Raw genomic sequence first — 25582 nt, 5'->3', positions numbered from 1 at the left:
TTTTTATTTTTATTTTTTATATTAGAACGATAAAAAATTGGATCAATCATTATGTGATCGATCCAAGCGTTCGCACGATGGGACAGAAGCTTGAAATTTGCAGGAGAGTTCGCATGACGGGACAGAGAGCTGAAATTTTAAGACTTTGAAAATTTTTCTAAGTGTGGAATCGAGATCGATCACAAGGACACTTGAATCGATCAAAGTGCACTTAGAACGATTGAACAGAAATGTTCGCATGATGGGACAAAAGCCTAATATTTGCAAGAAAGTTCGTAAGATAGGACAGAAAGCTTAAATTTTTTAGAACTTCAAAATTTTTCTAAGTGTTATGTTCACAGATCGATCTCAAAGCATTTTGATCGATCGAAGGCACTCTTAGATCGATCAAACCGGCACAAAATGCCTTATTTTGAGATGAAAGAACACAAAGATCCTATGTAAGGCCTCCAGTGATAGTACCAAAAAGAATGAGTAAAGAGAAGGTGGAAGAATGTACGAGATTTTTAGAGTTTGGAAACCCTAAAATGACTAGGTTTAACATCTCCAGTCGACGTTGAATTCATTCTTAGTCTTCATCATAAATGGGATCCATCAAGAGGATGGCTTCCACGTCTCTTTGAATAGTTTGCCCTTCAATGTAGGGCTTCAATCTTTGGCCATTTACTTTGAAAGTGTTCACACCTTTTAGGCTCTTGATCTCAACCGCCCTATGAGGGGCAACAGATATGATTTCATAAAGACCCTCCCATTAGGTGTCAAGTTTCCCGGGAAAGAGTTTTAGTCTAGAGTTGAAGAGCCATGCATTTTCCCAGGGCCGTAAGGACTTCTTCACAATATGTTTATCATGAAAAGCTTTGGTCCTTTCTTTATAGAATTTAGCATTGTTATAGGCATTATGTCTCAACTCCTCCAACTCATTCAATTGGAGTAAATGGTTCTCACCGGCCTTATCAAGGTCAAGATTAAGCTTTTTGATTGCCCACAAATCCTTATGTTCTAGCTCCACCGAAAGATGGCAAGGCTTTACACAAACAAGTTTATAAAGAGACATGCTAATAGGAGTCTTATAAGCCATCCGGTAAGCCCACAAAGCATCATTCAATTTTCTTGACCAATCCTTGCAGGTTGTGTACACCATTTTTTCAAGGATTTGCTTAATTTCCTGATTTGAAATCTCAACTTACCCACTTGTTTGAGGATGGTAGGGAGTGCAACCTTGTGAGTGGTGGAGTACTTTAAGAAGAATTGCCTCAAAAATTGATTGCAAAAGTGTTTTCCTTCATCACTAATCATTGCCCTTGGCATACCAAAACGAGTAAAGATGTTTGATTTAATGAATTGAACCACCATGGAATGGTCATTCGTTTTGGTAGCACAAGCCTCAACCCACTTGGAAACATAATTGGCGGCAAGGAGGATATATTAGAAACCATAAGACATTAGAAAGGGTCCCATGAAATCAATGCCCCAAACATCGAAGATCTCAATAACAAGGACCGAAGTCAAGGGCATTATGTATCTCTTGGACATTGATCCCATTTTTTGCAAAAATTATAGGCATCTCTATGAATTGTAGGTCAAAATAGACCACTTTAAAGAACCTTCAAGGCGGTCTTCTTTGCATTAAAATGCCCACCACATGCAAGAGTATGGCAAAACACTAAAACACTTGGAACTTCACTTTTTGGCACACATATTCCCACTATTTGGTCTAGGAAATATAGAAACAAAATGGGATCTTCCCAATAGTATTTTCGGATATTAGCAAAGAAACGGTCATTGTCTTATCTTGACCAATAAGTGGGAAGTTTGCTAATTGCAAGGTAATTCATAAGGTCGACAAACCAAGGCAATTTCCCATTGGAAATGTGAAAAAGGTTGCTTATCCGGGAAAGAATCATGAATTGGAAGACTAGGGGAAGATTCAACCATTAACCTAGAGAGGTGGTTGGCAACGACATTGTCGGAGCCTTTCTTATCCTTAATTTCAAAGTTAAATTCTTGGAGGAGAAGAATCCATCTTATTAAGCGTGGTTTACTTTCCTTTTTCACCAAGAGATGGCTAAGAGTGGCATAATCAGAAAACACAATTACCTTAGATCCCAAGAGATATGACCGAAATTTGTCAAGGGCATACACTACCGCAAGTAACTCCTTCTCGGTAGTGGAGTAATTTAATTAGGCTCCCGATAAAGTTTTACTTGCGTAGTATATGGCGTATGAAAGCTTACCCACCCTTTGCCCCAAAATGGCACCCATTGCATAGTCGGAAGCATCATACATAATCTCAAATGGTAATGACCAATTTAGAGGTTGGATAATGGGGGTAGATGATAGAAGAGTGCAAAGTTGATGAAAGGCATCTAGGCATGCTTGATCAAAGATAAATGGTGTCTCCTTGGTGAGAAGATTGCACAAAGGTCTAGAAATTTTGCTAAAGTCTTTGATAAAATGGCAATAGAAGCTGGCATGACTAAGGAAGGAGCGGAATTCTCTCACCGTAAAAGGTGGAGGCAATTTGGAAATGCACTTAACTTTAGCCTTATCAACTTTAATTCCCCTATGAGATATAACATGTCCTAGCACTATTCCCTCTTGAACATAAAGTGGCTTTTTTCCCAACTTAGAACAGGGTTTGTCTCATGACATCTTTTAAGCACAAGAGAGAGATTTTGGAGGCATGAATCAAAGGAGGATCCAAAGACCGAGAAATCATCCATGAAGACTTGTAAATATTTCTCCACCATGTCTTAGAATATTGACATCATACACCTTTGGAATGTGGCAGGGGCATTACACAAACCAAATGGAATTCGTCGGTCAGCAAATATGCCAAAAGAACAAGTAAAGGTGGTTTTCTCTTGGTCTAATAGATCAAGGGCCACTTGATTGTACCCCGAGTAACCATCTAGGAAATAATAGTATTTTTGCCCGGCCAATCTTTCCAAGATTTGATCGATGAAGGGTAAAGGAAAATGGTCATTCCTAGTGGCAGAATTGAGCTTGCGGTAATCAATGCATACACACCACAAAGTGGCGGTGCGTTTTGAGATTAGATCACCTTTGGCATTCTCCACAGCCGTAATTCTTAACTTTTTGGGAACTACTTGTGTTGGACTAACCAACTTGCTATCGGAGATAGGGTAGATGATCCCCGCAACTAATAGCTTTACGACCCCCTTTTTAAAACTTCTTTCATGTTGGGGTTCAATCTCCTTTGAGCATCTCTAACGGGTTTTTCATTCTCCTCCATAAGAATGTGATACATATATATGGAGGGGTCAATTCCCTTTAGGTCGACTACACTCTACCCAATGGCTTCCTTATTTTCTTTAAGAACTTCCAAAAGATCATTCTTTTGGTCTTTTTCAAGGTTTGAAGCAATTATGATCGGAAGAGTCTCTTTTGGGCCTAAGAAGGCATACTTAAGATTGGAAAGGGGAGGTTTAAGTTCAAGAATGGGTGGAAAGATGAGAGATGGAACCGATGAAGTGCTAGAAAGTGGAGGAAAAGGTTCTTTTTTATTTTTCCAAGGTGGAAAGTCTAAAGTAGCAACGGAGTCCATCAAAGCATTCATTTCGCTTATGGATCCTTTGATAAGTGCCGAATATTGCATATTCAAGCGCCCTTAATTGAATTAGTTAAGCCTATTATCCGATCTTTGTATATAGATTATCTTCACTTTTGTTTTTTTGCAGGTTTATTTACTAAAAAGAAAAAAAAAATAATGTTTTAAAGGTTTTCGAAGAACAAGTCATATCGGGCCTAAATATCAAGTGTTTTCCAAGAAGAGATGCCCAAATATCCAATAGATGTATTCATCACTGCAGAAGAAGGAAGCCAAGCCAAGCATCAGTCTCACGTTCGGACACCAGTACACACGTCCAGACGCCATCAAGCTACACCTCGCATCCAGACGCCATGCTTTGCGTCTGGGCACCAGCTTATAGACCCCTATTTTGAATTAGTCAAAGTTTGTTCCCTTTTAAATGGGAATTTGAATTTTGACAAGTTGGGTTGTTTGGAAACTCATTTTGGGATTAAGAGGGAGCAAAGGCTTGGATTTAATTAAGGAGTTTTGGATTCTAAAAAAATAGAAAGGGTGAGAGAGATTTTCCTTACGGTTTTATGCTGAGTTTTATAATAATGGGGCTGCAAGGGGAATCTTCTTCTCCTTCAATCCTTGAAGTTGCTACCATATCCATTGATAAGCGTCAAATATTGCATATTTAAGCGCCCTTAATTGCATTAGTTAAGCCCATTATTTGATCTGTGTATATAGATTTACTCCATTTTTATGTTTTTGTGTTTTTCAAGTCTAATTGTGAAAAAGGAATACAAATAAGGTTTTACAGGTTTTCGGAACATAAGCCATATCAGGCTTAAACATCAAGTGGTTTTCAAAAAGAGATGGCCCAAATATGCGATGAAAACTTTCAGCAACACATTTGGATGAAGAAGGACTCAATGGTCCAAGCTGAAGAAATGCAAAGTTGCCTTTGGGCATGCATCAGCACTTGCCGTCCCGATGCGAGTTCTAGCGTCCCAACACAAGCTCTACGCAAGCTCTTGCCTTCAGAACTGTGCATCTTTGGTAAAAAGGCCATAACTCCCTACTTCAAACTCCAAATAATGAACCATTTAATGATATGGAAAGAGGACTCAGAGCTCTATGTTTGGTATACTTTAATGGAAGTATAATTCCCATATTTCAGAGGTCAAAAATAGAGACCAAGAGGACACCAACGTGCTACCAGGTGGCAGAACCCAGCTTTGCACTCCTTTGGTATTTTGACCATAACTCTCTGGTTATAAATCCAATTGCTAAGCATTATTTTTTCTATGTTGAGAGGAAAGGCTAATTTGGAAAATTGATAGGTCAAAAATATAAAAGAATAACATGTTAATTCTGCCAACATGCTGAGTTGTCACACTTTGATTTAGTCAAAGTTTGTTTCCTTGATTTAAAGGGTGTCTCCAACTATTTTGTGATTCAAAGGCTACAAAATATGATCTCTTAGGAGGGTATTTTTATTTTATATATTAACCATCCATCATTATCTATCTCTAAGTTTTGATTGGGGAAGTTTGAATTCGAAAAGATAGAGAGGGAAATATTGAAAAAGAGAGAGGAAGAAAAAGGAGTCAAATTCTGAGCTCATGGAGATGGAGTCTTCATCATTAATGGAGGCTTACATCTTGCACATGAGAGGCTAACTCCCTTCCTAAGGATTTGATGTAACCCTTGCCAAGTAATTATGTCTTAATTGTATCTAAATTTGGGGAACTTTGCATATTTGTGATAAGTTTATAATCTAGAGATTACACTTTGATGTATTTGTGCTTCATTCTATATATAATCTTGTTGAGACTTTTATCTTGTCTTAGAAATTGTTTATTCATGATTATGTTACTTACATTCTTAGAGTGACAATAAGGATGAGATTATACAATGGTTATATTAGCATGTAATTAAGTATTTATATAGATTATACTTAAGGAAGATGGACCATGCTACACCTTTAGATTAATTTAGTTAAGTAGATGGCCTATACCAACTAAAGATAATCTATGATATTTAACTGATTTCATGTGTTACAACATACAATTGAAGGACCTTGATATGTCATGCCTAGGGAAGATGGTTCATACCACAACCTAGTTTAGGTGGATGAACCATGCCAACCAAAGATGGGCTATACTTAGTCCTAAAATGTATGATTTTCTGGAAGATATTATAGTTGTCTTGCATTTCTACATATCATGGTGACATGTATAAGTTGTTCCCTAAGTTAATTGCAATTAGGCATGTTTACAAGGCTTGTGGTGAAGTTATTTCCTTAACCCTTATCTTTATTATCTCATTTACTTATATTCAAATTCTATTTTAGTAATTTTAGTTAAATTCAGTTTATGTAAATAACAAGCAAAATAATCCAATAGCTTTCTTTCACAAATCAAAACGTAAATTAATCTTATAATCTTGATTGCCATAAGCTAGCATTCCTTGTGGTTCAACAATCCTTTATAACAGCCTTATTCTACATTGATATAAATATATGTGCTATTGTTATAAGTGATACTTTTAAAGCAGTACACATTTGTGCGCATCATCCATGAGGAACTAACTCCCTTCCTAAGGAGTTGATGTAGCCTAGACTAAGTAAATATGTTGTAATTGCTATTTTAATTTGGGGATTCATCTTGTATATATTTGATTTCATAAATTAGAAGTTGTTTACATTGAATTGATGTGTTTTTACATTGAATTAATATATGTGATTTTTATTTGAATATATAGTTATGTTGATATGTTTATCTTGTCTTAGAAATTATATTGGCACAATTATGCACTTGATTTCCTATAGTGACAATGGGAATGAATTTATGAAATGGTTTTACTGGCATGTCAATTAAGGATTTGTATAGATTATACTTAAGGAAGATGGACCATGCTACACCTTTAGATTAATTTAGTTAGGTAGATGGTCCATACCAACTGAAGATAATTTATGATAGATAATCAAATTTCATATGCTTCAACATACAATTGAAAGACCTTGATAGGCCATGCCTAGGGAAAATGGTTCATACCATAACCTAGTTTAGGTGGATGAACCATGCTAACCAAAGATGGGTTATGCTTAGTCCTGAAATTTATAATTTTTTAGAAGATGTTGTGGTTGTTTTTATATTTCTACACATCATTTTATATACATAGTTATTTATCCCTAACTTGAGTGCAGTTAGCATGTTTATGAGGTTTTGGTGAAGTCAATTCCCTAGCCTTTATCTCTATAAGTTTAATCCATTTGAATTCATTTTATTTACTGTTTTTATGCAATTCCATTCCATAGTTTTAAGTGACAAATCAATCAAACTATCATCTTTTTTATTAAACTAAAAAGCAATTTTACAATTTTGGTTGGCATAAACTATCAATCCTTGTGGTTCGACAACCCCTTACTATAGATTTATTCTACATTGATATGTGCTATTGCAAGTGGTAATTTTAAGTGGTAACAATTTATACCCATCATTCTTCATTATGAAAACCAAAATTTTCATTTATTTCAAGAAGACACACCTCAAGAGGATCCTTGGAAAGGATAGAGGAAATGTTCTCCTCAAGAAGATTCTTTGAGAGCATTAAAGGGGTAGACTCTTCTACAATTTCATCCAAAACATCTACAAGACAACACTCATCTTTATCAACATGATGTCGATTTGCATTGAAGACATTAAGCTTGACCATCATGTTGCTAAACGAGATGTCCATGATGTCAGACCTACAATTGATAATTACATTTGCGGTGGCAAAGAATGGCCTTCCTAAGATGATTGGAATGTGATTTATCATATTGGAGACCGGTTTAGTATCTAGCACAACAAAATCAACCGGGAAGTAGAACTTATCAACCTTAATGAGAATATCCACAACCATGCCCCTTGGCTTCTTGAAGGACCTAGTGGCTAATTGGAGAATTACCGAGGTCAGTTTCAAATCACTCAAACCTAATTGCATATACACGAGTAAGGAATCAAGTTAACACTCTCCCCTAAGTCACGAAGAGCCCTGTGAACCTCATGGTTACCAATTACACAAGAAATGGTTAGAGCATTGGGATCTTTGAACTTAGGGGGTGTTATGGAGAAGAATAGAGCTCATTTGCTCCATAAGAAGCACTTTCTTAGGGCTTTGTCCCTTGTTCCTCCTCTTTGACGTGCACAAGTCCTTTAAGAACTTTTCATATGGTGGAATTTTCCTAATAGCATCTAATAGAGGAAGATTGATTTTAACTTGCTTAAAGACTTCCATCATGTCATAAATTTTTCCCTTTTATCTCCCAAAAGGTGAAGTTTCCCTCAAAGTATAAGGAAATGGAGCTTTTGGCTTATAAGACTTTTCAACTTGGGGAGATGATAAAGGAGAGATCTTTTCGGAACCACTTGCATCTAAGGAAGTAGGAAAAGGATTGGAAATAGGACGCGTGTCAACACTTGGTTACACCGGTTCACTATCTTCACTTGGTCTCTCTACCTTATTATCAATTTTTCTACCACTTCTTAAGGTGGTTATAGGTTGTACTTTTTCATGTGGAGAGCATCCAGATGTAGGAGTTGCTTCCACCATATAATGTGCCTTGGGATTTCTCTCGGGTTGGCTAGGCAACCTGCCTTTCTCTCTCGCATTGATATAATTGGCTATTATCCCAATTTGGGATTAAAGCTTCGATATAGATTGAGGGTGAGAGTACAAAATTGATTGTTCGCTTCTAAGGCACCTAAAGCCTCCAAGACCTTATCCTTAAAAGTAGAATTCCTAAGAGGAGCTTCGATAAGCGCTGAAAAGTGCACATTTAAACCTCTTAAGCTTGCATGTTCTAGGACCTTATTCTATTTTATTTTTTCGTCTTAGTCTAATTTCATGTTATGTCCCTTTTTAGGCACTTATCCCCAAAATAAGTCAATTCAACTGAATTAGAGCATTTAAAGAAGCAATCTCAAGCTTAGTAGAAGAAATGAGCAGAGTAGAAGCAAAGTGGTGAAAAAGCCTTCTTTGATTGATCGAACCAAGCTCCAATCGATCACATTGTGATCATTTCAACCATACCATGATGGATTTAGCCTTTTTTCCTTATCTTCAGGAAAGTTTCCTATTTGATTGATCTAACCTTTCCTTTGATCGATCAAACCCTTTTGATCTTATCCTCACCTACCACTTTTGTCCTTTTCCCAAAAATATCTCAGCTTTGTCACTTTCCAAAAAGTGCACCGCCATGGTTCGATCGATCCAAGCAACCTTGTGATCGATCGAACAGCCTCAAATTGCATAAAAAATGGAGTTCCAGCCAAATTAAAGGTGTGCTCGTGGTGCAATCATTTAGAGGTCCTAGTGCACGAGGTTTGGCCATGGGGTGTAACATTTGAGCTACCTATATAAGAATTTTGGCTATTTTGAGTAAAGCGGTTCATTAGGTTTTTAGCAAGAGGCTAGAGATTAGAGATAGAAACACTTAATTTGGGAAAGTTCTTCCACTCATCTAGGGTTTCTACCAAGAACAAAAGAGGATGAGGATGAATTCTACCATGGAGATAGCCCTTGAGGGTTGGATGATAACATCAATGAGTGGCTTAACCATTCTCTTGGCGCTAGAGATAGCCCTAAGTATGCCTCATAGACTTTGATGTTTTATAATTAATGAGAATTTGTGTTGTAATTTTTGTCTTAACATTTTATATATATGAATCTTGTTTCTACAATGATTTGTGTAGTTTAATACTTCCAATTGATCATTTAATTCTATCCATATGTCTATGTATGCTAGAATGAATGTTCATGTGTTTATCTTTAGATTTTGTGACATTAATGCATGTCTATGTGTGTTGATATTATAAATCTAGTGATGGTCAAGGCATGGTGCTTAAATAGATTACACTTGTGGTTTATTTGATGGTTCATACTTGTTTCTTGATGGATTGTGTCACCTCCTTAGTTTAATTAGTTAATTTCCATGTCAATAGCTTAGTTGTAGTGTAATTGCCTTACTTTCTTTGTAATGACCCGGTCATTTTCCTTCTTTTCCCTTTTATGAAATTTTATAGATAAATTTTTTCCATTGAAATTTCTTTTCTGAGTTCGGTTACTCATCATATAGTGTCGTCTCGAGTGCTTGAAAATGGTTTCTGAGGCTCTTTCCTTTGGATTGACAACTTCCTTTAAGGACCGAGTCATTTTCACATTTTCATTTTTTGACACTATTCACTTTTCGTCTTTTTCCCGAGAATGATTTTCTTCGCGTAACCTCACTTTTTGTGCTTGGATTAGGTTCCGATTTTGCATGCATCCATGATATGTTATTTCCATGATATTTGTATTTTTATTTTTCTAGAAAAGTATGCTAGTTGTTAACTTTTACTTAAAAAGAGCATGGATGCATAGTTTCTTTGGAAACATTATTTGTTTTGGGGTTTTTTTGTAATTATATAAAGTAATTATTTTATTTCTTAGGGACCTTTTTACAATTTATTTTAGAAGATATTTTCAAAAAGGACCTTTTTGCAATTACCGAAAAGTGTGACAAGTGTCGCATTCTCATTGGTCCACTTGTAAGCATCTCATTGGTTCACACTTGGAAGCCTTGGATGATGACGTGTCGAGGGTGGAGATTCATCCACTTGTTGGCCTAGCATTGGTGCACTTGTTAGCTTGGATTGTTGACAAGTGTAGGCTTTAGATTAAGCCTAGAATAAACCATTGGATTAATGACAAGTGTAGGCTTCTAATTAAACTCTAGCTTTTGTGTGTGTGAGGGGATGGTGCAAGACTAGAAGTGTTTGACTTCCATTGATCAAGTGAGTGGAGGAATACACTAAAGTGTTTTAATTATTTCATTTTACACATTAAACTTCTTCTTCCTCACTTAGAACCCTAGCTGCCATTGAAGGAAACCATTAACCTAGGCTTAAAACCTTGGTTTTGATCTCCTTCCACTCACCTTAGACCTAAAAGCTTGGAACACAAAATACTTGCCTCACCTTCCTTTATATAACCCTTGAGGGAAATTATAAAATTCCTTTGTTTCCTTTGGATTCAAGATGAACAATCCTCTCGTGAGGTAAGGGGTGATTTAGGTTTTTAATCTAAGTGTTTTAATTATTTTTATAGCTTATAATAAATTGTTTACATGTCTTATACTTAATTTTTAAATTAATAGGTTGCAGTACCTTGCATGAAATTAAGCTAGGACATGATATTCTTGAAGGCCATGACTTGATCTATAACTTGTATTAGTATAAACTCATTTGGAGTTGTTTTAGAATCTAGAGATTTAATTATTTAAAATTAATTAATCTCTCCTTAATTGTTCTACTTACTTAATTAAGTTTTTGAGTTGATATATGTGATTACCATGATAGTACTATTGGCATATAATTATTTGGAGTCATTTGAAATATAGAGAAATTAATTAGTTAGTTTAATTAACTTCTATTCAAGTGTTACATTCATTTAAATTGACATTTGACTTGATATATGTAATGAGTATGGTATGTTCTTTAACATACATTAAATTGAGAATATTTGAATGAGTTTGTAAAATTTTATTTAATTATTTTCTTGTATGAAATTTAATTCACCTAGTTGTACCTAGTGTAGAATTAACTTGTAACTTGGTTTTAAACAATGTCTTGACATGTTCTTTCATATATATTAAATAGAGAATATTTGGATGAGTTTTGAGAAATTTATTTAATTATTTTCTTGGCATTGATCTTAATATATCTTGTTATAACTAAGGTAGAATTGGCTTGTAACTTGAAATTAAATTAGGCCTTGCTATGAATTATATTTAGAATTTTTTAAGTTGCTTTGAAATCTTGAGAATTTAATTATTTAATTTAATTAAGTTTAATTAATTTAATTAAGTTGCTTTCATTGAGGTAATTAATTATTGATGTTATATTCTTGCTTAATTTATAATTTGTAACTTGGTGTATGATAACAAGATGGTATTCCATGAGTAGAAGTCATGATTTAACTTGTTGTATACACATTATACTTATATGGTATTTAATATGCCATTGTAGCTTGAAGGCCTTGAGCATATCTTGTGTGTATTCCATGACTTGGTTGTGCATGGTAATTGACAATGTGCATTGTGTATATGTGATATACTTGTTGCACAACTTGGTGATTTTCAAAAAGCTTATATGGACATTGTAATATGTTAAGGCTAGAGTATGTCTCTAGTATGGGGGATGAGAGTTTCTTCTACAACGTATAGTGCGCACTAGGTAGTTCCTTGTGGGCTGGTAACCCGAGATCACTTGTTTGGTCATTGAGACCATATGTCCTTTGTCTTTCCGCCATTGGTTGATTTCGTATTCAATTCCTATTTGTAATTGTGGATTACTTTTAACTTGTGCTTGGATGCATGGTACTTCATTTCTTGCTTAGTATACTTAGATTTGTATACTTGTATGCCTTATATATAAAAAATGCTTAGTATAGTTGGATTTGTATACTTCTATGCCATGTATGTCAACATTGCTTAGTATACTTAGAAATGTATACTTAAATATATATGTTTCATTTCCATTTCAATATTGCTTAGCATACTTGGTGTGTAAACTTATATATTGATGATTTACTTTCGAGTTAACCTAGTATACTTATATCTTGTATACTTGTCTTAAATATATTTCAATAGTTAGTGTATACTTGTGTACTTATAATTGTAAATTGATTATCTTATTGTGTTGTACCGCATGCTCCTATGTTGTTTAAATTGCATGAATGATGTGATTTATGCTAGAAATGCTTTAAGGTAGCTTAGGATGCTCCCTGAGTTTCATATTTGACATAAACGCTAGATAGCATAACCATTTAAGTTAAACTATAGCAACTTAATAGGTTTGTAAAACATTAGGTCTTTGCAAGCTCATCTCCTACGAGTAGCTTTATGTTACTCACCCACGTAGTGGGGACATTTTTCAAGTCCAGGAATCAAGGTTCGAGATTCTCATATTGCTTGGATGATACAACCTTGAAGGTTTCAATTCTTGTAAAAGTTGGCTTAAAATGCCACTTGTAGTCTTATATGTCAAAATGTGTATATTTGATTCTAATCATGTAATGTGTATCTAAGTACACTCTTTACAATGTATTTGACATATATGAGATGAGGCCATAGGCCAATGACATCTAATTTCTATCCTATGTAACTTTTAACTTCATCAAACATTATGAAAATATTGAAAAATGGCAAGTCATTGCCTCACCATGTTTGCATCGGGTGTGGCAATTCCAATTTTATTCTTCCATAGGGTCTTATTAATCATGTATGAAGTGTGGCAAAGGGCCAAATGATAATTTGATACCATTTTATATTTTTAGTTTTCAAAATTTTGATTCTAAGTTCATTTTCTCATTTTTGGCCGTGGGGGGGTCAAATTTTGATTCGGGGCTTCATGGGAGCCGCGGACCATTCCCGCGCGCTTAGAATCATTTATTATACTTGCATGCACATTCATTTCAACCTAAAAATGCATTTAGGGCCAAATGTATACTTGGTGCAAAGTTGCATTTCTGAGGTTTTGACCCTTAACTGATCTAGGGGCATTTTAGGCATTTCTATAACGACCAGGTCATTTGCCTTCCTTTCCTTTTTTCCTGAAATTTTACGAATGAATTTTTTTGGTTTAATTTTCCTTTCTGAACTCTGTTTCTTGTCACTTCGTGTCGTTTCGAGTGCTTGGAAATGATTTCTGAGACTCTTTTCCGTGGATTGACAACTTCCTTTGAGGACCGAGTTATTTCTGCATTTTCACTTTTCGGACACTATGTGCTATTTCATCCTTTTCCCTATTCTGTCTTATCTTCATTTGTCACTTGTTTGGCAAAACCTCACTTTTCGTGTTCGGAGTTAGTTTTTGACTTCACGTACCTTCATCTTCAGTGGTTTCCTCGAAATACATATCTTTACTTTTGTAAGAAAGTACTCTGGTTGCTCTCGGTGTCCATAGGAGCATGGATGCATAGTTCTTTAGAATTATTTTCTTTTCTTGGGGTGTTTTTCATAAATATATTTTAAAGATATTTTATTTCAGGGGTATCTAAGAAAATATTTTTGAAAGATATTTTCATTCTGGGGCATTAGTGTAGTTAACCCTTTTTGGAGGGGCCGTTGTGCAATTAATGAAAGTTATTGCAAAAATATCTTGTTTGGAGCCTGGATCCTCGTATGGGATTCATTTTCACGTTTCGTCGAGTCGTGTACTCTTAGAATTCCGTTCCGGTCATTTTTCTCCAGTTTCAGAGTTTCTGACCCCGGTTGCTGCCGAACTTGTTCGGAGCATATCTCTCTGCTCGGTACTCAGTTTTTGATGTTGTTTCATCCGTTGTTCATGTTTTCTCATTTAGAATCTTTTTCGATCACAGAGTTTTGCCGCTTGAGCGCGTTTGCTCAAAATCCACTTTTCCAGACCCGGTGGGGCCCTTTCGGGGCACTTTTAGGGTTTTTCTATAAATAGGGGACTTAAAGAGAAAAATCAGAATTTTCCTCTTCTTCTTCCTCTCCCATGGCCGGCCAAGCTCCCTCCCATGGCTGCCACCTTCTCTCTCCTCCTTTGGACCACTTTTCCTTGGTGAAAAGTCTTCGGCCTTAACGTTTAATGCTTGTCTTGATGCCGCGCACCTTTCACCCTTATTAGAACCCATTTTCGACCAAATTTTGAGTTCGGGTTTGAAGTCAACTTGTGTTTTTCATGGGGCTTCCTTGGGGGTTATGTTCATCGTGTTGTCCCCGACAAAACCCTTCGGTATCGTCGGATTCGGAGCGGTTTTCATTTGGTGGCTTTTAAGATTTTCATCTCAAATTGAGGTAGGGGGTGTTATAGGTTATAGTCTTGCTATCTTGCATGCTATTGATGTTTATACAACTTGTATGCTTACTTTTGGTTCAAGATCTAGAAATTGATTTAAATTTGATTTAAATTCTACTTAATTGTACCATGCTTGTTTTCCATTTTTGACTTGATATATGGCATGGCCATGACTTAGTCCTTGTTATATATTAGTTTTGGATCATTTGAACAACTTTGGAATTCTAGAGATTTAATTAATTTTAAATTAATTAAATTATGCATGATGATATCTTGCTCACTTTATGAAATTGATGTGATATTTGCAATCACCATGGAATGGACATTCAGATATGTTATTTTGAAAATTTTTGGAAAATTTTGATTTCTAGAGAAATTAATTAATTAGGTTAATTAATTTCTACTTAGTGTTCTAATGATTTGGACATCTAATTCATGGGACTTTTGCCTATTTATCATGTATTATGACTTGTTGCAACTTAGCTCCATTAATGTAGTTAATGAACTTGCCGCCTTGCATTAGAATGAATTAATTGTTCAAGTGTTGTCAAACAAATGATTGAATCATTAATCTTATACTAGTTGTATACTTGCATCAATGGATTCCATGTGCTATATATATCTTGGTTGTAGTTTATATAGATGCACACTATGATTTCTTGACATTTCACAGGCCATGATAGTTGATGAACTTAGGGCATGACTTATGTGTTCCAAAATCTTGGTTGTGCATGGAACGTGGCTAAATGCATTTCTTGTATCTTGATACTATCTTGACTTGCACCACTTGTTGATTTTAGAACTTGGGATATCAATCAAGAATTGACATGGCTAGGACTTGGTTCTAGTATGGGAGATATGAGAGCTCCCTATCTTATAGTGCGCACTAAGGGAAAGGTACCTATGGGTTAGTAGCCCTAAAGTGATCTCAAGAGTACGGTTTTAATCCGGGCGATATCCGAGTTTCCTTGAAGATTTAAACTTGTCGTGTATGTGAAATGCTCCAATCTTGTTTCATTGCATAGATTTTATGATTCATTCGTTATTTTACTCCTTAAATTTCAAGTGTTGTATTCCTTGAAGATTTAAGACTTTTTCGTGTTAATTGGAATGTTCTAATCATGTTTTATTTGCATAGATATTATGTCATGCTCTTGATTCCATGTGTAAACCCTTTCATGTTAATCGGAATGTTCTCATCTTGTTCACTTGCATAGATATTGTGCCTTGTTCTTGAATTCATGTATGACTCTTATCGTGTTAATTAGAATATTCCAATCATGTTTCATTTGCATAGATATTATGCCATGTTCTTGATTCCATATGTAAACCCTTTTGTGTTAATCGGAATGTTCTCATCTTGTTTACTTGCATAGATATTGTGACTTATTCTTGAATTCATGTATGACGCTTATCGTGTTAATTGGAATGTTCCAATCATGTTAATTGCATTGATAATATGCTCCTTGTACTCAAGTATCCTTCTTGTTGTGTTGTATGGATTATTCCAAGCCTTGTTCAATTACATTGATAATGTGATTCATGTTAATCTATAACTTTTCGTGTTTCATGAAATGTTCCAACTTTGTTCCATTGCATAGATATTATGCCCTGTCCCTGATTTCAAGTATTCTTCTTGTCGTGTTGCATGAACTACTCTAAACCTTGTTAAGTTGCATTGAAAATGCAATTCATGTTGATCTATACTCGAGCATCCTTCTTGTCGTGTTGCATGGACTACTCTAAACCTTGTTAAATTGTATTAAAAATGAAATTCATGTTGATCTATACTCAAGCATCCTTCTTATCGTGTTCTGTGGATTATCCCAATCTTGATTCGTTCATATACGTATGTATATCATGATTCTTGTTGATTTATGCTCCAAGGTAGCTTAGGATGCTCCCTGAGTCTCACTTGACATAGACGTTAGGTGGCATGAACCCTTTGACATATTTCAGCTTAAGGTGATAAATTTGTAAATGCTAGGTCGATGCATGCTCATTTCCTACGAGTAGCTTTATGTTACTCACCCCGAAGTTACTGGGGGATTTGTTCAGGTATGAAGACTTTGTTCGTGATGCTTGTCGATCATTCCGTGGATGACTTGTAGCTTTTAAGTTTCCAATTCATACAAATGTTAGCATGAGATGCCTTTTGTAGCTTTATTTGACAAAATGTGTATATTTGATTCCATTTATGTAATGTATACATAAGTACACCCTTTGTATTGTATTTGAGAGGCCAATGCCATATAATTTGTATCCCATGTAATTTTCGACTTCATGAAATTTTATGAAAGTATTGAAAAATGCCAAGTTATTGTTTTGCCATAGTTGCTTTGGGTGTGGGAATTCCATTTTCATTCTTTCATAGGGTCTTATTAATCATGTATGAAGTGTGGCCAAGGGCCAAATGGTCGTTTGAAACCATTTCCAAATTTTGGTTTTCAATTTTCTCATTTCAAGTTAATTTTTGCCTTTTTGGCCGTTGGGGGGTCGGATTTTGACTTGGCCATTTTTGGGAGCCGTGGACTATTCCCGCGCACTCAAAATCATCATTTACGTTTGTGTGAATGATCGTTTCCATGAAAAACCCTTTTATTTGTGTTTTAAGCCTCCTATGGACTTATTTCACCTTTTGTTGAAAAACTCGGCCCAAGGGCATTTTGGGGATTTCCTTTGGGAAATAAATTCCATTCTCAACTTCGTCACATAGAAAATGTGATTTTAAGGGAATTTTTTTCACGACATTTTTCTGAAAAATGTCATCTTGACCTCGAAAATTGTGCTCCAAACTCATTTTTCTGCTAAAACACTGTTTCTGCTGCATTTTTAGCATTCTGTTCAAGTTGAACCGGGTCAAGACTTGAACCAGTTCAAGGTGTCATTTTGGTTCAGCTTGGACGTACTGCCAATGTTAAACCGGTTCAAGAATGCTGAACCGGTTCAAGTCTTCCAGAGTTTTTAGTTTTGGACTTCAAACTTCAAACTGATGTAACTTCTTCTTTTTAACTCCGAATTGGTCCGTTCTTAAGTCTAAACTGACCGCGTCGAAGTCAGCTTTCCAATGCTATCAATTTTAGTTTTAGAGTTCTTTTCTAGCTCAAGATATCCTCATTTTAGTGAGAGGATGTTAGTTTTAATTCGAACCGGGATAGGGTTCATCTGGGATTTCTCTTCCTTTGGCCTTGAGACTTCATGTGAAGTTACCAAAGGATGGTTTTAGATGTTTTTAATCTAATTTGACTTGTTGAAAGTTAAATTCCTTCCTCCTTGGGTAAAATTACCATTTTTACCCTTGGTCCTTCTTTCGGTAGGGTTTTGACACCCTTGTCTCTGTTTTGCTTCCATTAAGCCTCGAAACTCCTCAAAGGGCCATTCTTGTGTCTTAGGGGTGATGTATATCTCTAAGGACTTGTCTTTGTTTTGCTTCCGTGTCAGCTCTTATTGAGTTCCATGACCTCATGGAAGGTCATCTTAGGGTCTTAGAGGTGTTTTGTGCCTTGGGAGACCGTTGTCTCATTTCTTACTTCCGTATCTTGATCCGTTAACGGGTCAATCTTCGGTTCATCACTGACCTACCGGGTTGAATAAAAACCCGAGTTGTTACAATTTCATAGTGTGTTTTCTTCATTTTCTGTCGCATGGTCAGGTAGAAAAATTGATTTTGGGAGGGGTTTCTTTTTTATGTTTTTCTAGAAAAATTCATTTGATAGCCCGTTTTTGCTCTCAGTTGTGGGCAGATTCTGAAAAGAAATCTTGTACCAGCTTTTTGGACTTTCTTGATCTATGCTGATCTAGGGGGCATTTTAGGGATTTTATATAGTGTTTTTTTTTTTGTTTCCTTCCACGCAGCCGGGTAGAAAGATGATTTTAAGGGGGGTTTCTTCTTTGTGTTTTTCCAAAAAAGTTCGTTTAAGGGTCCGTTTTTAGTCTCAGTTCTGAGGAAAAAAATCAAAAGATGTTTTCTGTCAAAACACTATTCCTGCCCAGATTTTTAAGTCGGAAAATTTTGTTTTTTTTTTTTTTTTTTTTTGAAACTTTAGAGTTTAATATCGTCTTCATCCGGACTCCTAATCAAGTGATTTTTGAGTCTAAATTTATTAATTTTTACTTGTCTATCCAATGTTTTGCATGGTTGCATCCAATTCTATCCAAAAAGACCATTTTACCCCGTGCAAAGTACCCTTGCCGTACTAATTTTAAACCTAAAAGTTGGTTTTTTTGTAACTTTGACGTTTCATATCTTCTTCATCCGGACTCCGAATCAAGTGATTCTTAAGTCTAGATTCATTAATTTTTCCTTATCTATCTAATGGTATGCTAAGTTGCATCTAGTTTCCTCTAAAAAGACCATTTTAACCCTTGTAAAGTACCCTTGCTGCACTAATTTTTAACCCGGAAAGTTTGATTTTTTTGAAACTTTGGAGTTTCATATCTTTTTCATCCGGACTCCGAATCAAGTGATTCTTGGGTCTAACTTGATTAATTTTTCACTGTATTTCCAGTGGTGTGCTTGGTAGTACCCAATTTGATATTTTCAGAAATGACCATTTTGCCCTTGGGGCTAAATTTGTTTGGTTTTCTTTTAATTCACTTCTGCTACTTTCTTTGAGTCTTGTGACTTCATGAGAAGTCATGGATGTGTCTTAGGAATGATGTACATTCCCAATGACATTGCTTCCATGTGAAAAGACTATTTTGCCCTTAGGCGCCTGTTAGGTCTTTTTCTAATCATTCGTTTCCGCATTGTTCTCGTTGAGATCCGTGGCCTCATGAAAGGTCACTTTGGCTTCTTAGAAATGCATTGCATCTCCATGGTCTTGTTTTTCTGTTTCCGCTTCCGTATTTGGATCTGATATCGGGTCAATCTTTGGTTCATCACAAGACGCACTGGCTTGAAAAACCAGGGCTGTCACATTCTTGGATAGGTGAACAATCCATTTTTGTTGTTTAATGTTCCATGCTTGTGAATGCAAGTAGTACATTTCTCTAATTTAATGAATGTGCATTAATTGTGGACTTATGCAAGGATTAATGGCTTAATTTGATATGTTGTGTTATTCACTAGATTGGCTAGACAATGTATGTTTACTTGGCTATCCATACTTGATATTCAATTAATGGCACACACTTTCATTTGCAACACATAATCCCCCTTATCCATCAAATATTGAATCTCTAGGAAGAAAATGCTTAGTGGTGAACTCTTTGACCCAAGACTCCTCTCTTATATTCTCTACACCTCATATTGTTTAGTTGTTTTATATTAGTCTAATTCAACCAACAAACCATTTTTTGATCATTCGGCCTACTAATCCATCATTAATTCCAAGAATACGCTTCCTTTCCCTTGGGACGATCCCTACTTACTCTAACTACATTAATAGTTAGTAGTGGTAGTGGCATTCTATAAATTCAAACTTGGCCACATTTTATCACACCACTTTTGAGCAGCTAGTACTGCGACACACCAAGTTTTGGCGCTGTTGCCAGGGATTTGGCAACGTTGTATTTTGGGAATCAATTAGGCATTAATACTTTTTTGATCTTGTCTTTATTTTATTTCATTTAGGTTATTTATTGCGTTAGTTCTTGATTGGGTGCATTGAACCAAGGGAAGTGAAGCAAAAGGATTCTAAAGCAAAGGAGCAAGCTAAGCTAAGCTAAGCAAAAGCATAAATGCTAAAAAAATCTAAAATTTTGCAAAGCACAACAAGGCAAAGAAAAAATTGAAAAAAAATTGAAGTTGCTTAAGGATCCTTTGTGAGCTTTTCTAACTCTTTCCCTTGTTAAATCATCGGCCCGCGTGGTGGCAAGTTTTAATTTCTTAGATAAATCGTGAGCCCGCGTGCAGGCAATTTACTTTTCTTGCATATTGTTGAGAGCATAGGAGAATGGGATCAATATATGTGGAGGTTTGTTGATTGATTTGTTGCGAAGGAGAAGTGTTTGCTATTTGCTTGTTGCTGACTTGTTGTTTGTTTTGATTGTGCATATATGGTCGTAAATCATTGAATCCTATTCTTATCCCACTTAATTTGAATCTTGAATCCATTGTTCGTAATCGTAGGGGAAGGGGTAATTCTAGTAATTCCATTCCATCAATGGAGGAACACAATAAAGACCATGTGGAGGACCTTGGTCACATCGACCAACAACGCATCCTTCACCCTAATGTGCATCAACATCAGGACCATATTCAAATACCATTAGGCATGCCAAGACCCTTCATTCCACAACAAAAAGGCCACGTTCCAATGGGAATGCCTCGGCCAAATTTTGTTCCACCTTCACCTCCTGTTGTTCAAGGAAACCATAGTGCTTGTGTAGCGCCACCGGTTGTGAATCCCCCTCTTGTTTTGATAGATCATTATGTGCCAAATGAGTATAATGCACCAACTTGCATTCAATTACCTCCATTTAGAGCACACCATTATGAAATCAAACCACAAACAATTCAAATTCTTCCCAATTACCATGGGCTACCAAGTGAAGAACTTTACAAGCATTTGGATGAGTTTCTTGATGTATGTTCCACCGTGCAATACACGGACATGCCGGAAAAGGTTTTAAGGTTAAAACTCTTCCCTTTCACCCTTAAAGATAAAGAAAAATATTGGCTAAACAATTTAAGGCCTTTTTCGATAATTTCTTGGACAGAGATGCAACAAGAGTTCTTGAAAAAGTACTATCCGGTTTCAAAGACCAATGCAATGAGAACTTCAATTTGAGAATTTTCTCAAGGGGAAGGGGAAATGTTTCATGAGGCATAGGAGCACTTGAATGACTTGCTTAGGAAGTGTCCACATCACGACATTCCTAAATGGCAATTGGTTCAATTTTTCTTTAAAGATTATCGGATAATTATAAAGGAATGGTAGATGCTTCTATGGGTGGTTCTTATCTTGATACGCATAAAGATGATGTATGGCGCCTATATGAGAGCATGAGTGAGAATTCAATGCATCGATCTTTATCTTCCAAAAATGGTAGAAATCTAAGTGGATGGAAGACCGTCGGCTTGTATCAAGTTGACCATTCCAATGATATAGCCACTAAAGTGAAGTCTTTATCCCAAAGGTTTGATCAATTTTTTATCAACTAAAATTTGGCGAATCAAGTGTCTTCCTCCCCTAGTCATACTCATCATACTTCCAATGAATCATGTATGACTTGTTCTATTATTTTACATTATACTTCTAATTGTCCCCATGAACATGTGCAAAATGAAAACCATGAACAAGTGAATACCGCATTTGTCAACCAAGGAAATAATCCCTATGGCATTTATTATAATGCCGGGTGGAGGAACTATCCAAACTTCTCTTGGAAAAGCCAAGGGGAAGGCTCAAACCCTCCCCAAAGTGGTTTTCAAGGCAAGTATGTTCCACCCCCAATGCAAAGCCAAGGTTCCCAAGGCTACCGCTCATCTTACCAAGCACCACATTGAAACCAATTTTCAAACTCTCATTTTCCAAATCAATCTTCATATTCTCAAGGGAATTATAGGAGTCCCACATTTTAGGAGAAAGTCTTAACTGCTTTGGGTACTTTAGAGGCAAATACCCAATTACTTCATTCTCATTCCCAGTCAATTGCAAAGCTAGAAACCCAAGTCGGGTAAATAGCTAGTACCTTGAATGCTAGGCAAAAGGGGAAAATGCCTTTCAATCCACCTCTCAAGCAACAATTTGTTATGGAGACCAATTCCTCATCGGAAAGTCATATAATTGAACATGTGAATGCGGTGACCACTTTAAGAAGTGGAAGAGTTGTTGATAATCAAATTGGTGTTCAAAATGAAAAGAGTGAACTGGTGCAACCAAAAGTTGACACCCGTCCCGTCTCACATCCTATTCCTCCTTCACTGCATGTAAAAGAATCAATTGTAGACAATGTTTCTAAAAATGATTTTTAAAAAGTTCTTGAGCCCAAGGCTCTATTTCTGAATGCCTTAAAAGGATCCTCTTCTCTTGAAAAGCAACAAAGCAAAGCAAATGAGATAATTGATGTATTTAGGCAAGTGAAAATCAATCTTCATCTCTTGGATGCAATTAAACAAATTCTGACTTATGCCAAATTTTTGAAAGATCTTTGCACCCATAAGAGGAAGAACAAAAGCCAAGCACCAAAAATAATTGCTTTGACTGAGCAAGTAAGCTTTATTTTGCAACACAACACCCTCACAAAATTCAAAGACCCTGGTTTACCTACCACTTCTTGCATCATTGGTGATCATGTGATCAATCGGGCTCTTCTTGATTTAGGAGCTAGTGTGAATCTTCTTCCATATTTAGTCTATTTCAATTAGGCTTAGGTGATTTAAAACCAACGTCGGTAGTTTTGCAACTAGTCGACCGATCCATTAAAAAGTCTCGGGGTATCATTGATGATGTTTAATCAAAATTGATAAGTTCTTCTTTCTGATCGATTTCGTTATCATCGACACGGAACCGGTCACAAATCCTAAGAGCCAAATTCCTGTTATCCTTGGTCATTCCTTCTTGGCAACTGCTAATGCCAACATTAATTGTATAATGGGGATAATGAAAATTTCATTCGGTCATATGAAGATGAAGTTGAACATTTTCAATCCAACCCCCAATTCTATGGACAAGCATGAAGAAGTATGTGTTGTTGAACAATGTTGTGCAAATGAATTTGACAAAAATGAGTCTTTGCTTGGTATTAAACAATCAAATGTCTTGTTTTCCAAAAAGGCTTCAAAAGAAAGTGTTTTCAAGTCAAGTGTTAAAAGGGCATGGAAGCCCAAAGATTTTGGCGATTAAGGACCATCAATTCCATTTGAACCAAGTCCAACAAGTTCCTTAGGGAATAGTTTGTTTGGTGGGGTTCAAAGTTCTTTTCACCTCATTAAGGAGGGGATGCACATTAAGATTTTTGATCAGGGCTAAAAGAGCCCAACGTCTTACTAGAGACGTTAAACACTAGTGCTTCGTAGGATTTCCAACCTTATTCCTCCCTCATTTCTATTTTCTTTTATTTTATATTCTTGCGTCGACTAGATACAATCTGGGATTATATATGTTGTTTGAGACTTTGATAGGGAATGCATGCTCTTTCATCTCTAAATTAGGCATTTAGTGTATGTTCGATCGATCGCAAGAGATATTCGATCGATTGAACATCATCTCTGCATATCCTAATCTCCCTATACCATCGTTCAAAGATTCTCTGCATATTTCAGGTCTTTGTCTATCGTTCGAACTCATTCTTCAATCGTTACAAGTTCTTTCGATCGATCGAGTTATCCCTTCGATCGATCTCAGTTCTATACTTAGAAAATTTTTGAATCTTTGAAAAAAATCATCTCTCTGTCTATCGTTCGAATGTGTCTGCAGGTTTTCACGTCTTGGATTGATTAAGTTTCGATTGATCACTCTCCGATTGATCAGAGTTCCTTGTTTTTCCCTCCATTGACTTTGACTTTTTAAAATTCTAATTTCAAAATTCAAATTCAAAAAAAAAAAAAATAATAATAATAAAAATAATCCAAAAAGATTTTCAATTTTCTAAATTCAAAAATTTTTCAAAAATATTTTGTCATTTTATAGGTTCGATCGATCTGAGCACCTTCATAATCGATCTTAGTTCGATCGATCTGATGAACCATGTGATCGATCACACATGTCGGGAATAGTTTTTTTTTAAAATGACCCAAGGGTCATTTGGATCATTCATTGCATCAATCTAAAGCCCTTCTCTCTCTCCCAAGGCTATCCTTCATCTTCCTCATCTCCGGCAAGTCTTCGGCGAGTTCCAAGCTTCATTTCCTCCATCTTTGATCGCGATCTCCTCTTCTCTCTCTCTCATTCATCTTTGGTATGTTTTTAAAAAAATTTCTTTTTCATTTTTGTTTTGTTTTCATGTTGAACTTACTTGCCATGTTTAGATTCAAGCTTCCAATGTTGAATTTCTTTCCATTTGGGGTTTGCAAGCATGTATCTATATATGTATATATGTGTATATATCATTTTTATTTCTGAATTTGGTTTGGGGGTCCTGTGCAGTTTTAAGTGACCATTTGTGCATTGTTGAGGTGAATAGGGGGTTACGAGCCTTGAAATGACCATTAGGATGCGCCCCGTGTCTTCCACATCACGAGCGGGTGACTTTTCAGTTCTCAGTAGGTTCGATCAATCACATCAGTGCCCTAATCGATCAGGGCACGATCGATCCAATGTATGTCATGATCGATCCAACATGGATCGATCATGACATACATTGGATCGATCAGGGCACGATCGGTCCAATGTATGACATGATCGATCCAACATGGATTGATCACATTTTTCTATGATCGTTCGAACTTCACTGTTTTGCATATTAATGCTCCTATACCCTCTCTTGTGTCCATGCTATTATATCTATACCCAATGCCTATGTTTTCCACATTGGTTGCATTCTTTACCCGTAATGTCTAACATGCTTCACACTTTTTGATCATTCATTGTCTATACTTGGCTACATTACCACTTGTGTTCATGTGTTCTATTCTGAGTTATCTATCTTAATCTGACAAACATGTTTCGATCTATTGTGCTTTCATTTCTGTATCTCGTATACTATTTAATGTTACTGACTACAATTGCAAGTGTTCTTTCTTTTTACAGGTTATGACTAGGTTCAAGACCACGGCTAACTGGATTTATGACTGCCGAGTGTGGCAGCGGATAGAAGAGACTAAGGACCTAGCTCCTGCACAGTACGAGCATTCCTCCTCTTCTCCTTCTTATTCATCTCAGGAGTGTGAGCCTATACCATCTCCTTCACCTGCTCCAATGCCACCACCGGCACAGCCAGGCATTAACCGAGATAGGATTACTCGGAGGTTTGTGCACCTTTTAGTGGCGCATGAGTCTATTTTTGATGAGGACTTCTTTGCATAGTCTATCACGACCAAGTGGTCGTATGACGAGATCTACCGCCGCCAACTTTCTCCCATCTTGGCCCCAGTAGCCAATTCAGTTTACTCGAGGCTTGTTTAGCTATTCTACCGGAACTTCTGGCCAGCTCTGAGTAACTTGGCCAAGCTACAAACTACCACTGATGTGCATCTCATCCAGATTACTGTCGAGACATTAGCAACAGCTTCTCAATGCCCACATGTCTACCCTCCAAGCATTGATTATCCGATGTTGCAGCGACCATTATTTGCAGATATGGCCAA

The 25582-nt window shown here is 36.3% G+C and overlaps 1 protein-coding gene across 1 annotated transcript; it reads right to left on the bottom strand.

The window, feature by feature from the left end:
- Nucleotides 1-751: 751 nt before the first annotated feature.
- LOC132266300 (uncharacterized) lies at nt 752-1141 on the bottom strand. The gene has a single exon (XM_059767152.1). The coding sequence runs from the start codon at nt 1139-1141 to the stop codon at nt 752-754; it is 390 nt and encodes a 129-aa protein (XP_059623135.1).
- Between the last annotated feature and the right edge of the window lie 24441 nt (nt 1142-25582).

The sequence above is a fragment of the Cornus florida genome, unplaced genomic scaffold (genome assembly GCF_030987335.1).
Source record: "Cornus florida cultivar Cherokee Brave unplaced genomic scaffold, ASM3098733v1 CherokeeBrave_3.0.0_Hap2_Chr07, whole genome shotgun sequence".
NCBI lineage: Eukaryota > Viridiplantae > Streptophyta > Magnoliopsida > Cornales > Cornaceae > Cornus > Cornus florida.
The sequence above is the reverse complement of the archived record's forward strand: the minus strand, read 5'-3'. Positions and strand labels throughout refer to the sequence as shown.

What these genes read in the sequence shown, in the direction of transcription:
- LOC132266300 (XM_059767152.1), bottom strand. Translation starts at nt 1,141, where the DNA reads ATGGTGTACACAACCTGCAAGGATTGGTCAAGAAAATTGAATGATGCT.